Here is a 15409-nt window from a genome sequence, read left to right as displayed (position 1 = left end):
TTATTGACATAACCCGAAAGGTTCCTCAGCAAGGAAAAAGCCACTGCTCCAAAGCCGCCATAAAAAAGCCAGACTACAGTTTGCAATAGCACATGGGAACAAAGATCTTACCTTCTGGAGAAATGTCCTCTGGTCTGATGAATTCAAGATCGAACTGTTTGGCCATAATGACCATTGTTATGTTTGGAGGAAAAAGGGTGAGGCTTGCAAAACAAAGAACACCATCCCAACTGTAAAGCATAGGAGTGGGAGCATCATGTGGTGGGGATGCTTTGCTGCAGGAGGGACTGGTACACTTCACAAAACAGATGGCATCATGAGGAAGGAAAATGATGTAGTTATACTGTAGGAACATCTCAAGAGCTCAGCAAGGAAACTGAACCTCAGTCGCAAATGGGTCTTCCAAATGGACAATGAGCCCAAGCATATTTCCAAAGTTGTGGCAAAATGGCTTAAGGACAACAAGGTCAAGGTATTGGAATGGCCATCATAAAGCTCTGACCTCAATCCAATTTAAAATTTGGAGGCTGAACTGAGAGTGTGCGAGCATGGAGGCCTACGAACCTATCCCAGTTACACCAGTACTGTCTGGAAGAATGGACCAAAATTCCAGCAACTTAACTGTAAGAAGCTTGTGGAAGGTGACTCAAAATGTTTGCCTCAAATTTACAGTTTGTTAGTATAAAATCTCTGGAGGGATTAGAAAGTGAGTTTTAACTCTTTTAGGGCGGATGTCGACTTTTGTCGACAGGAGGGGTTGAAGGCGAATGTCGACAAAAGTCAACATCCAGGGATAGGGGGCGACAATCAGCTGTTAATGGCGACAAATCTCACTGTCACGTCACAGGCATTCCCTCTGTGCTTGGAGGAATGCTAGACTCGTTGACTTGGCAAATAAACATTGCGTGTGCATGAGTTGCGAAATGTAAACAAAGGCAAGATGGCACCAACATGTGAAAAGGCAGCGAAGCAAGTGCAGAAAAGAAAACACTCGGCAGACAATGTTTTGCGCATTATTGCGGAGTCGGACTCTTGATTTTTCAGAATCGGACTTTATTGGCAGTGATCAGGAGATCGAGCAAGAGAGTTAGAAGCAGGCATCAGCTGATCAGACACCAGCCGATGCCGCGCCAGCGGATCTGCTGCCAGTTGAGTGCCTTCACACAGCCGATGCATCTACGGCAAGGTTCGCATGGGATAAATACACAGACATTGATCCGTTGAGAGCCGATCTGGCTACTGGAGTTTACAAGATGCATGGCTTGCTGTTGGACACGACAGATCACCAGCTGCTGTACTTCAGGCTGCTCTCTCCTGATGCTGCTTTTCAGCTACTGTCAGACGAGACAAACAGGTAGGCAGAGATTTTTTTTGAATCGCGGGCTGCGTTTGCATCACATTCTCGTTTTTCAAAGTGGAAACCCACAACGAAAGACGAGATGAAGCGCACTGTGGCATTACAAATAGAGATGGGACAGAACTGGTGATATAACTTCAGGAGCATTGGTCCAAACGTGTTTTGTCCCTGGTGGCTTAGGTACGTGCTGCTGCAAAGTTTTATTCACTTCTGTAATAAACAGAAGCAAATCCCATGGGGTGAGCCAGGCTATAATGCCATACATAAAGTTCATAAAGTTTCAGAAGATGAAAAGAGGTGACAATACGGTTTTCCTGCAGGCAGAAAACTTGGTGGCAGTGGCATGGCACGATGGCAAATGGGTGACTTGTCTCTCTACAGTACACACTAACAATATATGTTAGAAAGTGCAGCAACAGACAATTGAAAATTAGGCAACAAAGCAACACACATTGTAAAGAGTGCAATGTGGCAATGACTGAAATTGGCTGCTTTGAGCGAGATCAGACTTTGCTGTGTAAAATGTATGTGACATGTATGTGAAATCATAGAGTATGCAGGCTCATACAACATGCAAGACAGTAACATTTGTCAAAAGTAAATATTTTTTGTTGATTTGATATGTTAAACAATTGCTTCTGTGTTCTTTTTTACAAAAATGTTAGTTTTTGGAAAAATATTCAGCCCTGGGAGAAAAGAAAACAAAAAAAATTAGCCCTAAAAGAGTTTTAAAGAATTCACCCCTAAGTGTATAGGAACTTCTGACTTCAATCGTATACAGGAATTTTGACCCTTTGCTGCAGCACATCAATTTGTGGTGAAGCACATCCTGCTTGCTTTAATTACCCTTGAGATATGTCTACAACTCGATCAGAGTCCATCATTGGCAAACTAAATTGACTGGTTATCGTTTAGAAAGGCACACAATCGTGTATATAAAGTTCCACAATTAACACTGCATGTCAAAAACCAAGTCACAAAGACCAAGGAACTCTCTGTAGACCTCAGCAATAAAAAATTCTGGTGGGACATAGGTCACGGCAAGGGCACAAAACCATTTCTAAAGCTATGAGTGTTCCCAGGAACACAGTACACAATGGCCATAATAATTGTGAAACAAAGTAAATTTGGAACCAGTGAGACTCTTCCTAGAGCTGGTCATCAGGCTAAACTGAGAAACCAGAGAAGAAGGGCCTTGGTAAGGGAGGTGACCAAGAGCTCAATGCTCACTCTAACAGAGCTTCAGAAATCCTTTACTGAGACAGAAGAACCTGTTGGAAGGACGACCATCTCAGCAGCACTCCATCAACCTGGAGTTTAAGGCAGAGTGACTAGATGGAACCCACTCTTAAATAAAAGAGTGCACCTGCATGCTTAGTGTTTGCCAAACAATATTAACGATTTCCTGCTCTGGTGAGACAAAAACTGACTCTTTCAGAAGAACTCCAAGGCAATATGTCTGGCAAAGACCAAGAACTGCTCATCACCTGCTTAATACAATCATTATGTTAAAGTATGGTGGTGGCAACATTATGCTATGGGGTGCATCTCAGAGCCTGGGACAGGAAGACAGGTCAGATTTGAGGGAAGGATGAACGTAGCCAAATACAGAAAGATCCTTGAAGAAAATTTATTCCACAATGCACACAACTTCAGACATGGCTGACGGTCCACCCTTTTAGCACAATGACCCTAAACATACAGCCAAGAGCAGTTTCTATACATGTCACTTCATGTTTCTGAGTGACCCTGCCAAAGCTCAGACTTAAACCACATGGAACATCTTTGGAGAGACCTGAAGATGGAAGTTTACAGATGCTTCCCATCCAATATAACCAAGCTTGAGATGATCTCCTGGGAAGAATGGGATAAACTGCCCAAATCCAGGTGCAAAACTCTCTAAAGCCTTAAATTGTCATACCTAAATAGTATGTGATTATAGGTATGCTAATTATACTACATCATGAGGACAAATGTAAAACACTTAATAACTGCCAGCAAATACGATCTCGCAGACTTCTACTATATAATGTATACATTTTACTTTACTAGTAATAGAGTTCCAGAATTTACCTGTTCTCTGCCACAAGAACTTGCTCCAGCAGCTTGCAGATTCCCGCTTTGACATCAGTTTTCAGCAGTCTGAAGTAACTGGAGAAGCAGGTCCAGTCCCCCTTCAAGTCGGACAGTGTGGCAGATCTCTTCAGCTACCTTTCTCCCCACTGCTGGCAGGACCCATGCTGCCTCCACCTGGTGGAAGATATCAGCAATTGCCCACTTGGTTTCAGAGACACAGGTGGCCGCTTTCAGTCTCCGCAGAGCCTCCCTCAGTGGCGGGAGTGCAGCATCCATCGCATCCAGAACATCAGCACTCAGGCCTGGTGATGCTGCCAGAGATTCTTGTTGGCTCCTGCAGTCAGGAACTGTAAGGCTGGTGGAGCTGAACATGAAGAAAAATCTGCAGATTTTATAGACAAAGACGGCAAGAGAGAGCAACATCTAAAAGCCTTGTGTTCTTCAACAAGGCCCCAACATCCAGGGGATCATTTGTTGTATGGTCCCACCCCAATTCATACACTTATCAGTAAGTCTTTAAGATGGAAGCTGTCAATATCAGCATTTACAGATTCTTCATTAGGGGTTATGCATCTAAATAACAGCAGATCAGTTTAAGCAAAATTCTGCAAAGATTTTAAATGAATGCAGAAATATGAAGGCATTCAAAGCAGAAAACTAAATATCTAATAACTTACACTGTTGAAATCATGGCTCCAGAATTGCACAATTTTCATCTGAAAACAAACATAAAAAGCTGAATACAAAAATGATTCACAAATTCAGAGTTTAATTTTGTTAAACATAAATATATTATAAAGACTATATTGTAGTTCTATGGCATGTTGTGAGACTTTGCTTATATAACAAAATATAACAACTGCCTTAAACCTGCTTAATCCAATTTAAAGTCGCTGAGGACCATTGCTTACTGCAGCAAAACTGGAGTCCATCACAAAAAAAAATTAATTGTAAGATAAAGACTCTAAATGGATATGTTATATGACAGCTCATAAGTAAGCCCTGCAATGGACTGGGTTGATTCTTGCAGTGTGCCCAAGTCTGCTGGAACATGATCCATGTAGTACTGAAATGAAAAAATTGCTCCATGAAATTGGGGGATGTATTGTACAATGTGCAGCTGGAAAAGCTTCTTTGTATGTTTTTTTGTTCTTTATTTCGCCTTATACAATTTCTTGTATTAGGAATTTGATAGTTTTTGCATATCCCTTGGGGTCAGAGCACAGGGTCAGCCATTGTACAGTGCCCCTGGAGCAATTACAGGTTAAGGGTCTTGCTCAAGGGCCCAACAGAGTAGGATCTCTTTTTGGCAAGGACGGGGATTTGAACCGGCAACCTTCTGGATACCAGCACAGATCCTTAGCCTCAGAGCCACCACTCCACCCCAAACAAAACAATTTCTGTCACAAGCTACTGTAACACGTCATAATGAGAGATACCTATTGTGGGTAATCATGAGTGTGGCTGCTTTTGTCGATTAGCATTCAGTACTCTTTGCAAGGATAATATGAAACCCCCCACCACACCCAGTGATCATATACTGATAATTTACTGTTCAGAACATGGAAAAAATAAATTAGTGGCAGGTTGTGGAAAGTAATGTGTTCACTACTTTTTTAAACTAATAATCAAACCGCTCAGAATGCCTCCAAAAGGCAAATGCAGAAGAATCACTGAAGACCATTCTGAAAAGTGAGCCAATCATTTATCATAAACATTATATTACTGATATCTCAAACTCACAGGGAACTTGGGTTCAAAACCTGTACTTGTTATTGTCTATATGAAATGTGCATACTCGCCTCATGTTTGTGAGGGTTTTCAGTTGGTACTCCTGACCAAATCCCTCCCTTATTAGTTTGTTTCACAACATCTACGCAAAGCACTTTAATAGGTTAGAAAAGCGCTATATGATTATTATTGAGGAAACAAAGATGAAAATAACATACAAACCCCAGGTCGAGGACACCCGGGGCCATGTCAAAGCAACCTACTGTCAGAATTGCATAATTAATAGCTAAATGTCACATAGCAGCCCTCCATATGAATCGACATTGTGGTCAGTGTAAAAAAAGAAGCTCACGAGCACAGGGGTGACGTCACCTTTCCTGCTTTACTTTAAGACGTTTGCTGTTACAATGAATATCACTTTTCCTTCTAATGTTCTCATTGGTATGGATGCGTGGATAATAAACTCATTTCAATCATGCTCTCTACTGCACACAATAACCTGTACATTGTAAAGTGCCTATTTTTGTCTTCATACGTAATGCCGCTTTCTACATATATAAACATAAATAAGTGACGCCAGCGTGTGATTGGGGGATGGGGGATAAAATCGAGGTCCCATTTATTTCCTACCTGTTTGTTTCACACACGCCTGGCTCCAACAGCAGCAGTATCGCACGTTCATACTCCGGCCTCACATCAGTCAGCACGCCGGTCCAAACATCAGTGACTCGAGATGTATTTTTGTGAATGTCCTTGAAGTCTCGCCGCCTCTCTGTTCAGTGAGGCCCTCAGCAAGTGCAACACCAAGAAACAGCCAGAACGCTCAGCGGTGATTCAGTGTTGTAACTACTAGTCTTAAAGCCAGCTAGCCAGCCGTGATTTATCTTCTGTCATTACATGCAGCCCACCGCAGCACCAGGAAAAGTTGGAGTTACTACGGAAAACACAAAAAAAACACGATGACCACGTACAAATCATACAGTAACGTGCCTTAGAAAGGAGGAGAAAAATGTAAACGTTGCTACTGTATATTTCTTATAATTATTTGCAATGTTTCGTATGTAACCTAACATTCATATATACATCTATATATATAAAAAGGTCGTCACATTACATAAACTGAACTGCATTTTATAAAACGTCAATAAAACTAACAGTGCCTTCCCCAAAATCTTCTATCTCTCCGCTAGCAATCGACAGCTATACAGACAACCCCACTCGCTATCTACCAATCAAAGTGAAGCGGCCACGCCAGAACAGCCAGTGATACGCGACGAGGGCGGAGCCCGCCTGCTTCAGCACCTGCAGTCCTGTCGAAACGAAAGCCGGAGCAAAAATAACAATGGAGAAGTAATTGACTCCATCCCATTTACAGAAGTTCGTTGTCTTTATATCCGCCGTTTCCTTTTAATACTTTTCATTTTTATACAAATATAAGTATGATTTTTACAACCATGGGGTGCTCAAATTGTAATGGCTATCAAAACATTGCGTACAATTCTTAAAACCCGTCTAATCCATAAAGTGAGGAGAATGTACAGTAGTTAAGCAGACTGAAATAATTAATTAGTTCATGTAGTGGTGAGAGAAACTCTGTTACCTTAGTTTAGAATAAGATAACTGTGTGTTGTTAAAGGTGGCTGAAGGAGTTACAAAAGGTATCCACCAGTATAAAATGCTGCTCTGATGCACACAAACATTTGCCTTTCCTGTTCTAAGGATACAAAATGAGCTTCTTTTAATAACTCAGACCTGTTGACACATCTTTTACTTTCTAAGCCATCTGCCTCTCCGCTGTCCAACCTGGATACCCACATCTGTGCTGACCGCTAACATGTCAAATAACCCTTCTAGTATTCTGCTAGTTTAACCCAAAAACTAACAGTAACACGTAGCTACTTGTACTGTAATTAAAATTTTTGTTTTCTAATTTATTTTTAAGCCACCTTGGATGAAGGTACCTACTAAATAATAAATAATAACTGGTCCAGTAAAACTAGTCAGTCTAGGTCATGACTTAAGAGTATTAATTAATGGTTTTATTTTCAGTTCATATATATTTTAAATCTATTTGTCTTTTGTAATTCTTTGAGCACAGCATGATGATGCAGTGGTTACTACTACTTGCTTAAAGTTTTAGGAGACTCTGTTCAGATTCCTGTCTGTACAAAGTTTGCGGCCTTTTCCCTTTTCTGAGTTTTTCTCCCTCATTCTACAGATTTCTTTTAGTTTAACTCTCAGTTTACTCAGTGTGAGTGAGTCTGTCATGGATTGGTGCCTCATCTAAGGATGCTCCTTTTTTGCCCCCAGTATTGTCAGAAAGGCCCCTAGATCCACTCCATCCTCCAATGATAAGGGGACACAGAGCCAGTTGTGGCTATACCGGGGGCCACCTGCTGAAGATCTGTGGCACTGATTGATCTGTGTTTAAAAGTTATAGTATTGTGTGGGTAGGATTACGTTGGGGTAATGGCTGGGGTAGCACTCTGCCTTATGAAATCTTAATTATTGATAAAGATATACATTTTAGGGTGGCGCAGTGGTAGTGCTGCTGCCTTACAGTTAGGAGACCTGAGTTCGCTTCCCGGGTCCTCCCTGTGTGGAGTTTGCATGTTCTCCCTGTGTCTGCGTGGGTTTCCTCCGGTTCCCTCCCACAGTCCAAAGACATGCAGGTTAGGTGGATTGGTGATTCTAAATTGGCCCTAGTGGGTACGTGTGTGTGTCCTGCAGTGGGTTGGCGTCCTGCCTGGGATTGGTTCCTGCCTTGTGTTGGCTAGGATTGGCTCCAGCAGACCCCTGTGACCCTGTGTTCAGATTCAGTGGGTTGGAAAATGGATGGATGGATATACATTTTAATGTAAGTGTATTTAATCTATGTTATTCTTCATCAGTACTTACAAAAAATGTTTTCATTTTGATGGATTGTCTGGCAACATTTGTCTGACTCCTGCCAATAAAACTTGCTTCAGTTTCATGTTGCCAGGATTCATCAGACCTGCAAATATTCTTCCATTTTTCCAACATCCAGTGTACATATGTATTTGCCCATTAAAGACGCAGTATTTATTTTCTCTGACAGGAATGGACCTGGTTTCAGTTATTGACTGTCATACCCTTTCCAAGACAGTATATAATAAAGTAGGTCTCTATCAGCATCTTTTAGATGTGCTCAGCTGTTAGTTGACTAATTTGTGGTTCAGTTGTTAACCTCTAAAAATCATCCCCTTTTCATTCAATCTCTCCCATTTGATGGATGGTTTTTGGGAAGGTGGCCCATTGCCAATGCACTCATGACACCGTTATACATGAAAACCCCAAAAGGTTTGCTGATACATTCCTGTACACCAAAGTTTCTTAATTGTTTAATCTCATCTCTTCTCACTTACTTGTACACACTCAATCCTGACTTAAATATAATAATTTTCATAATGGTGCTGACTAATTAGCCAATTATGTTGAAAAGTCAACTGCACCTAGTGAAGTTGCCACTGAAAGCATATGAGCAAAGCACAGAGTGTCAACATTCTAGGGTTTTATTATGGACAGTTGATGGTGCTTCATATGCCTACCAAGAGACTGAGTACTACTAGGCTGCATTAAATATCTGATAAGGAAGAGCATCATTCATAACAGGGAAAGTAATTAGTAATAATGTAGAAAATCTGCTCCATGTCACAGATTGGACATTGAGATAAGAGGCTTATTCTGGGCATCAAGAAAGGCTGGTACAGAAAAGGGTGTGTGCCAGAAGAGGGGCTGTATTTAATACAAGTAATTTCAACACAAGTATTGTTATCCAGCCAAAATCAAGTAAACAAGAATGATTTTATTTTTGCATGTATTTCATTTTGCTTGTTCAGGAATATAGATTTGGAGTCTCCCTTTTATTTTAATGCTTTTGATAAGGTTTCCGCAATGCTCCTTGTAGTGTGCTTCTGATATTCCAGGAAGTCAACTCTATTATTATGGTCGTGGTCAGTGCTACTGCTAGGTTATTTTGCTCACTAGGCCAAGCTTATTAGTGCACCAACTGACTGTTTGGTATCTAACCACTGAGGTTGGGTATCCCATACCCACCTTTTATGATCTGCACCCTAGGCGAATATCTAATTCACCTTAATGGTGCTGCAAGCCCTTGTGATGGTCACAGCACTTGTTATCCCTGGATGGTTGTGCTTCAGTTCTTTACAAATATTAGAAATACATTTCAAGTAATAGCCTTTTGATTCCTTTGTCATCTATGACTTTTAATTTTTTTCCGCATTGGTAACAACCCCTGCCTGTCCTCAGCTATAATATGTGTCTCATATTTTTGTCTCTTGGTCCTGTTTTGCCCAAGATAATCAAGGGAGACCCTGTAACAAAAATAAAATGCTACGTATTATGTACTGAATAATCCTCACCCTTTTGTCAGTCAAACTGGGAGCGAAGAAGGAAAATTAGCTTTTTTTTCATTAACATCAAATTTATCCCTATTTTCCAGATATTTATTTTGTTGATTCTTTTATCCAAAGTGTTATGATTTGTGTTTTTTCATTTATTTTTTTATTACTTGTTATTATTATATCATTCCATTATTTTGTTTATGACAAGTGCCACCATCTTGTAGGTTGTTTTTTGTTTCAGCAGTTATTTTGTGCATAGAAATACATCTTCATGAAAGTTACACACTATGATGTCACTTGTAAGAAGTATATAAGAAAATTGTGTGCTCCATTTGGTGTCCAAGATTTTGGATTCTCAAAACTATTTGTGGTGTTAAGAGTTAGAGTTCTAAAAGTGTATTTAGGACAAACATTATTAAATGGAGTCAGAACCATAGCAAAAAATGGTGAGAGGCCTTCAAAAATGCACCTGAGCAGGACCTCTACTGAAGATACAGAAGCTAATGAAATGTTACACCTCACAGGACACATTAGAACTGGTAGCGCAGTGCGTAATCATAGTGCAACTAAACAAGAGCCAGTCATTTCAGTTTATTTTTATACAGTGTTTTTCATTGAATACAAGTACAGAGCTCTTACGCATATTTCCAGCTATAATGCATCCATCCATCCATCCATTTTCCAACCCGCTGAATCCGAACACAGGGTCACGGGGGTCTGCTGGAGCCAATCCCAGCCAACACAGGGCACAAGGCAGTAACCAATCCCGGGCAGGGTGCCAACCCACCGCAGGGCTATAATGCATTAACAGCAAATTACAATGAATTACATTAAACACAGAATAAAATAAGGGGGTTTTCAATTATTGACATAAACAAAATAGGACAATATACAATCCATTGACATTATAATTGTGATATGGCCAGTTCAAAACAGAAGGAAAAAAATGCTTGATTATAACAGACAGAGTTAGACAAAGGTCAGGTCAATAATCAGATTTATTCTAACAAAAGTTGTCCATTTTGGTTGTCAATCACTTCTGCATGGCATGCTTAAAATATACTGGAAACTCATTCTCATCAGCAGTCGCACTGCCAGACACATCAGTTTTCCAGTGTTGTTGGTAGCACTTCCCAGTTTCAGCGGACATCATTGGACAATTCTAACATGTGCCCTGCTAGTTGCTCTGAGCTTCATATAATATGTTCCTCTAACTGCCTTATCATTTTCATCTTCCGTCTCATTCATCATTTGCTTTTCCTTCTCCATTCCATTGCAGTATGACTGTTTCATCAATGTCACTTTCATTGCCTGGCATACCAGTTGGTGTTGGTGACCACTTGTTTGTAAGTTTATGACTTTAACTTTCAGGAAGCTAGCTATCAATAACCACACCCCGGTGGACAATTGCAATTGCATAAATGCCAAAAGAGAGAAGTGATGAGAACTTCCCTTAGTAATGGCAGAGTCTCACAAATACTGAATTTGCATAAGCATTTATTTAATACAGGTGACATGGTCATGCAGTGGTTAGCACTGCTGCTGTCATATTTTAGTCACAGTGTGTTCCCTAGTTTATGTTTATTTTCCTTTTTTTTATTTTATTTGTTTGTTTTAAAGTATTAATTTTCATGTGTTTATTTATGTATGTGTTTTTTGTAACCATTGTTTCTTATTTAATTTTTATTTACTATCTGTGTGTTACTTGTTTTACTGTGTTTTGTGAATGGAACCCCAGGAGACAGGGCCACACTGACGTCACAGGCCTCTATGTTGTGAAGCCGAGTAGATAATCCTTCAGTAATTAATTGTTTGTCGTCTGAACTGTGATTTTCATAGTTCGAATAATTTTCCTGGTCTTCTGATTTATTTGCTTCTGTCTGTGGTTATTGGCTATAGATCTCATTTTCGGATATGTTTGCTCTGGGATGCCTTTTTAGGCAAACCCTAATTTTTAACTTTTGCTTTGTTTTGTCTTTTTTCTCTCCTTGATCTTTTGAACTAAACATCTTATTTTATAAATATTTCAAATTGGACTCATCTCTCAAGTTGCTCTTCCTAAGCTATACAGAAAGATTTTTTAAAAGAATCAAGAGAGAAAACATAGTCAGAGATGTGCAAATTTTATTAACCAGAAAGCAATCCTATGTTTTGTCAAAACAAAAATTGCAAAACCGAAATCATTGTCAAAAGTTAAAAAGAAAGAGGCCTTTTGAAGCCAGAAAATACAAAAATACAATTGACAAGGAGTTCATGGATTTGTATTCAGTCTTGGATAAATCAGAACTAAATGCAACTTGAATAACTGCATTGATTATATCATTGTTGTGCTGTTCTGGTAAATTGTGGGAAAAATTACTTATGTAACAAACAACATACAATCCACAAAATGGGAACAAATGACAAATGTCATCAAAAGATAACCTAAAAATTATTAACTTTTTTAAATAAAGTCTCCAAGTAAAAAACAAACTGTACAAATTGATTCCCAGAAGACCATGATCACTTTAGAAAAATGCAAAAAAAGTGTAATGAGGAATCCAGTCATAATAAAAGCCAGAGATTTTAGGGTTCTTCTCTCTTGTGGTGCATTTTAATACATTTTGGTCCTATAAGGTATTTTTTAACTTTAAAAGCCTTTTCCCATTTTGGGGGCCAGAGCAGGCCAAAGCCTACCAGCAATGTTTGGGGTCAGGCTTCCAGGGGTGAGGCATGTCCTTGTGCCAGTTGGATAAGGTCCTTTCCTAGTTATGGGCCTTTTTCAAGAACTCACACCTTTCTGCCTTCTGCATTTGGTGTATGGGGTTTGAATGCAGTAGCCAGTCTTCATCTGCACATAGTCTGCATGTTCTCCACATGTTTGCATTGTTTTTCCTCCAGGTATTCTGATTTTCCTGTTCCATCATCAAAACATACATTTTCAGTTAGCTGATGATTCCAGATTGGCTCAGCATTAGTGTGGTTGTGGCTTGTTAAGGACTAATTCTTGCCTTGTCCCCAGTCTGTACTGCTTTGTGAATATTATGTTATTTATTTAATACAGTGGCTATGAAATGTTTAGAACACCATTATTAAAATTTCAACTGTTGTTTATGTAACTGTTAAAATGAAAACTAATCCTATCAGATGTTTTTACACCTTTAATAAGATATTTAAGTAAAAGACAAAGTAAAATCTTTAGAAAAAGTAATTTTATAAAATTCTGCTTCCCTTGCTCACAGTGTGCTTTGCACTCATATTAGCTGTAACAGCAGTGAGCAGAGCCTAGGGGTATTTAGGAGGGCAGACATCAGAGTGACAGAAAGAGTGAAAGTACATAATGACAGAGTAGAAGGAGATATTAACAGCAATACATCATGAAGCACTCCAGCTATCAGTATGACTTGTTGAGGTTCCTTATCAGATGGGATGATAGTTTGATCCATCTGTTTAGTATTTGACTACAGGTTAAAAGTTGCATAAAAATTCAATCATTTGAAAACAATACTTTACAAACTCATTATTATGATTTGGCAGTAGGTCTTCACACAAGTGGTTACATCCATCCATCCATCCATTTTCCAACCCGCTGAATCCGAACACAGGGTCACGGGGGTCTGCTGGAGCCAATCCCAGCCAACACAGGGCACAAGGCAGGAACCAATCCTGGGCAGGGTGCCAACCCACCACAGGACACACACAGACACACCCACACACCATGCATACACTAGGGCCAATTTAGAATCGCCAATCCACCTAACCGGCATGTCTTTGGACTGTGGGAGGAAACCGGAGCGCCCAGAGGAAACCCACGCAGACACGGGGAGAACATGCAAACTCCACGCAGGGAGGACCCGGGAAGCAAACCCGGGTCCCCAGGTCTCCCAACTGCGAGGCAGCAGCGCTACCCACTGCGCCACCATGACGCCCAAGTGGTTACATAATACATATAAAATCTCTACACTCCTAATATTCTTATTACTTCCAATATTTATTAAAAACCCACATGACAAGTTATTCCTAGTGTGGCTTGTGTGTTTTTAAAATGACTAACCTCCATGATTTATTTAACATAAATTTAGTAAACTGACATTATTTCAAGCACCATTTATTCCTCAGGACTGTGCACTTCAGCCGTGCGCAGCCTGACATTGTCCTGCTTTAGGTTCAGGTCATGTATGAAGGTGAGTCGCCCCGCACTAAGGCCAGCAGCACACAGCATGTCCCTTACTGTCCTGTCACTGCAGACTTTGTGTTGTTTCAACAGCAGATCTGAAAGGTCAATGTACTGGTCCTGATCTGGTGTGGTCAACCAGAGGTTGGACAATCATCTGTTCTGCTAGTCTAATTAAGCCTTGACAGCAGGCAGGACATTGTGTTTTCCAACCTAGGCACATAATGCGGCTCTCTGCATCATGCCAGTGGTCCTTTTCCTTTCTTCTGGTAACATTGGGTTATTCTGGTAGCCTTTTTCTTGATGTGACCTACGCTTTGAATTAAGTTCTTTTCAAAAGTGACCTGATCAGATATTGTTCCACTTGGACCTCATTGAGTAAATGCATACTTAATGTGTTTGGCACACTATAGTGCATAAGGAGCATCACCGGTCAAAGTGGGAAAACAGATTGACAACAGATACACAAGCAATAATGATAGTTTTCTCATTCCAGAAAATGCAGTGTTTCTTTTTCCAATCAATATAGTTGTTTCTTAATGTATATTTATGCTGGAGGTGGGAACCATCTTCTTATATAATATGCTACCGTGGCTGTCTGTTTGTCTGTCCAGGATTTTAAATCACCTGTAGCTCGCAAACCGTTTGAATTATTGACCTGAAATTTGGTACACATAAACTACATGACCTCTACTGTCTGCTTTTGGGGTGATGATCTTTATTACTCTTTTAATTTTTATTTTATTTTATTGTAGAATCAACTCTCAGCAGTGGGCAGCAGGGTGGCCGTGTGGCGCATGCATACGGGCAGCGTTCTCATCCCTACCACCTTCGCCGTAGCTTCCCTTACCTCTTCAAATCTTAAATCATTCTTGATGCAGATTGAAGACTTGAGTGCCAGCTTAAGTGAAAAATTAAAACGTACTAAGTAATTGCAGCACAAAAACTGACTTAATCAGTTTTAACGTAAAAAGATGCCGACGAAAGAAGAGAAGAAGCGGGCCGTTAGGGTGGAGAAAAGAAGAGCTGCTCAGGAAGCAGCAAGCACATCAGCAAATGAATGCTAAACGTACAGAGAAAGAGGATGAAAACTGTAAGTCAAGTGTATTCACTGCACGTTATCGTGCAGTCTGCCATTACTGGCCTTTCTATACATGGTTACTTCTGAGAAATTGTTCATCCATTCATGCATTTACTGGATGTACTTAATCCATTTTTAGGATTATGCAGACATTTTACTAGTAGTTTCACGTACAAGGTAGGACCTATTATTAGACAGGCCTTTATTCCAACATAGGGCAGCTCATTACATGCCCATACTAACTCTAAATAGACCAGTTTAGTCACCACTTAATCTAAAATCCATATATTTCAGATGTGAGAAAAAAAACTGGCCTATTCAGGGGTAAACTAATGCAAAATTCCACATAGATAGTGATGGGACCAGTACTGGAAGCTGAAATTGTGAGGCGACAGAGCTAACCCCTGTGCCACTCTCTGAGAGGTCCAACTATCCATCAGTCCATTTCTGAAACCAAGCAGAACATTTCATGGCTGTGGTGACGGCTGGGGCACGACACTGCAGAGACAGACACAAAGCAACTAACAACCTTGTGACAGGTTGCCAGTCCTTCTGAGAAGTTTTTTCAATATTTAACTTTCAATAATAATATTTATTTATATAGCGCACCTTCTTGCAAAAATGTA

General features: G+C 40.1%; 1 protein-coding gene across 1 annotated transcript in view; it reads right to left on the bottom strand.

Annotated features, from left to right (window-relative positions):
* The window catches only part of sarm1 (sterile alpha and TIR motif containing 1), a 43541-nt gene extending 39446 nt beyond the window's left edge, over nt 1–4095 (bottom strand). Inside the window, 2 exon segments of the mRNA XM_051930449.1 lie at nt 3431–3492; nt 3494–4095. Coding sequence (XP_051786409.1) covers nt 3431–3492; nt 3494–3856 — 425 coding nt within the window. The 5' untranslated portion in view covers nt 3857–4095.
* Nucleotides 4096–15409: the final 11314 nt, after the last annotated feature.

This window comes from Erpetoichthys calabaricus, chromosome 8 (genome assembly GCF_900747795.2).
Source record: "Erpetoichthys calabaricus chromosome 8, fErpCal1.3, whole genome shotgun sequence".
Classification (NCBI taxonomy): Eukaryota; Metazoa; Chordata; class Cladistia; order Polypteriformes; family Polypteridae; genus Erpetoichthys; species Erpetoichthys calabaricus.
The sequence above is the reverse complement of the archived record's forward strand: the minus strand, read 5'-3'. Positions and strand labels throughout refer to the sequence as shown.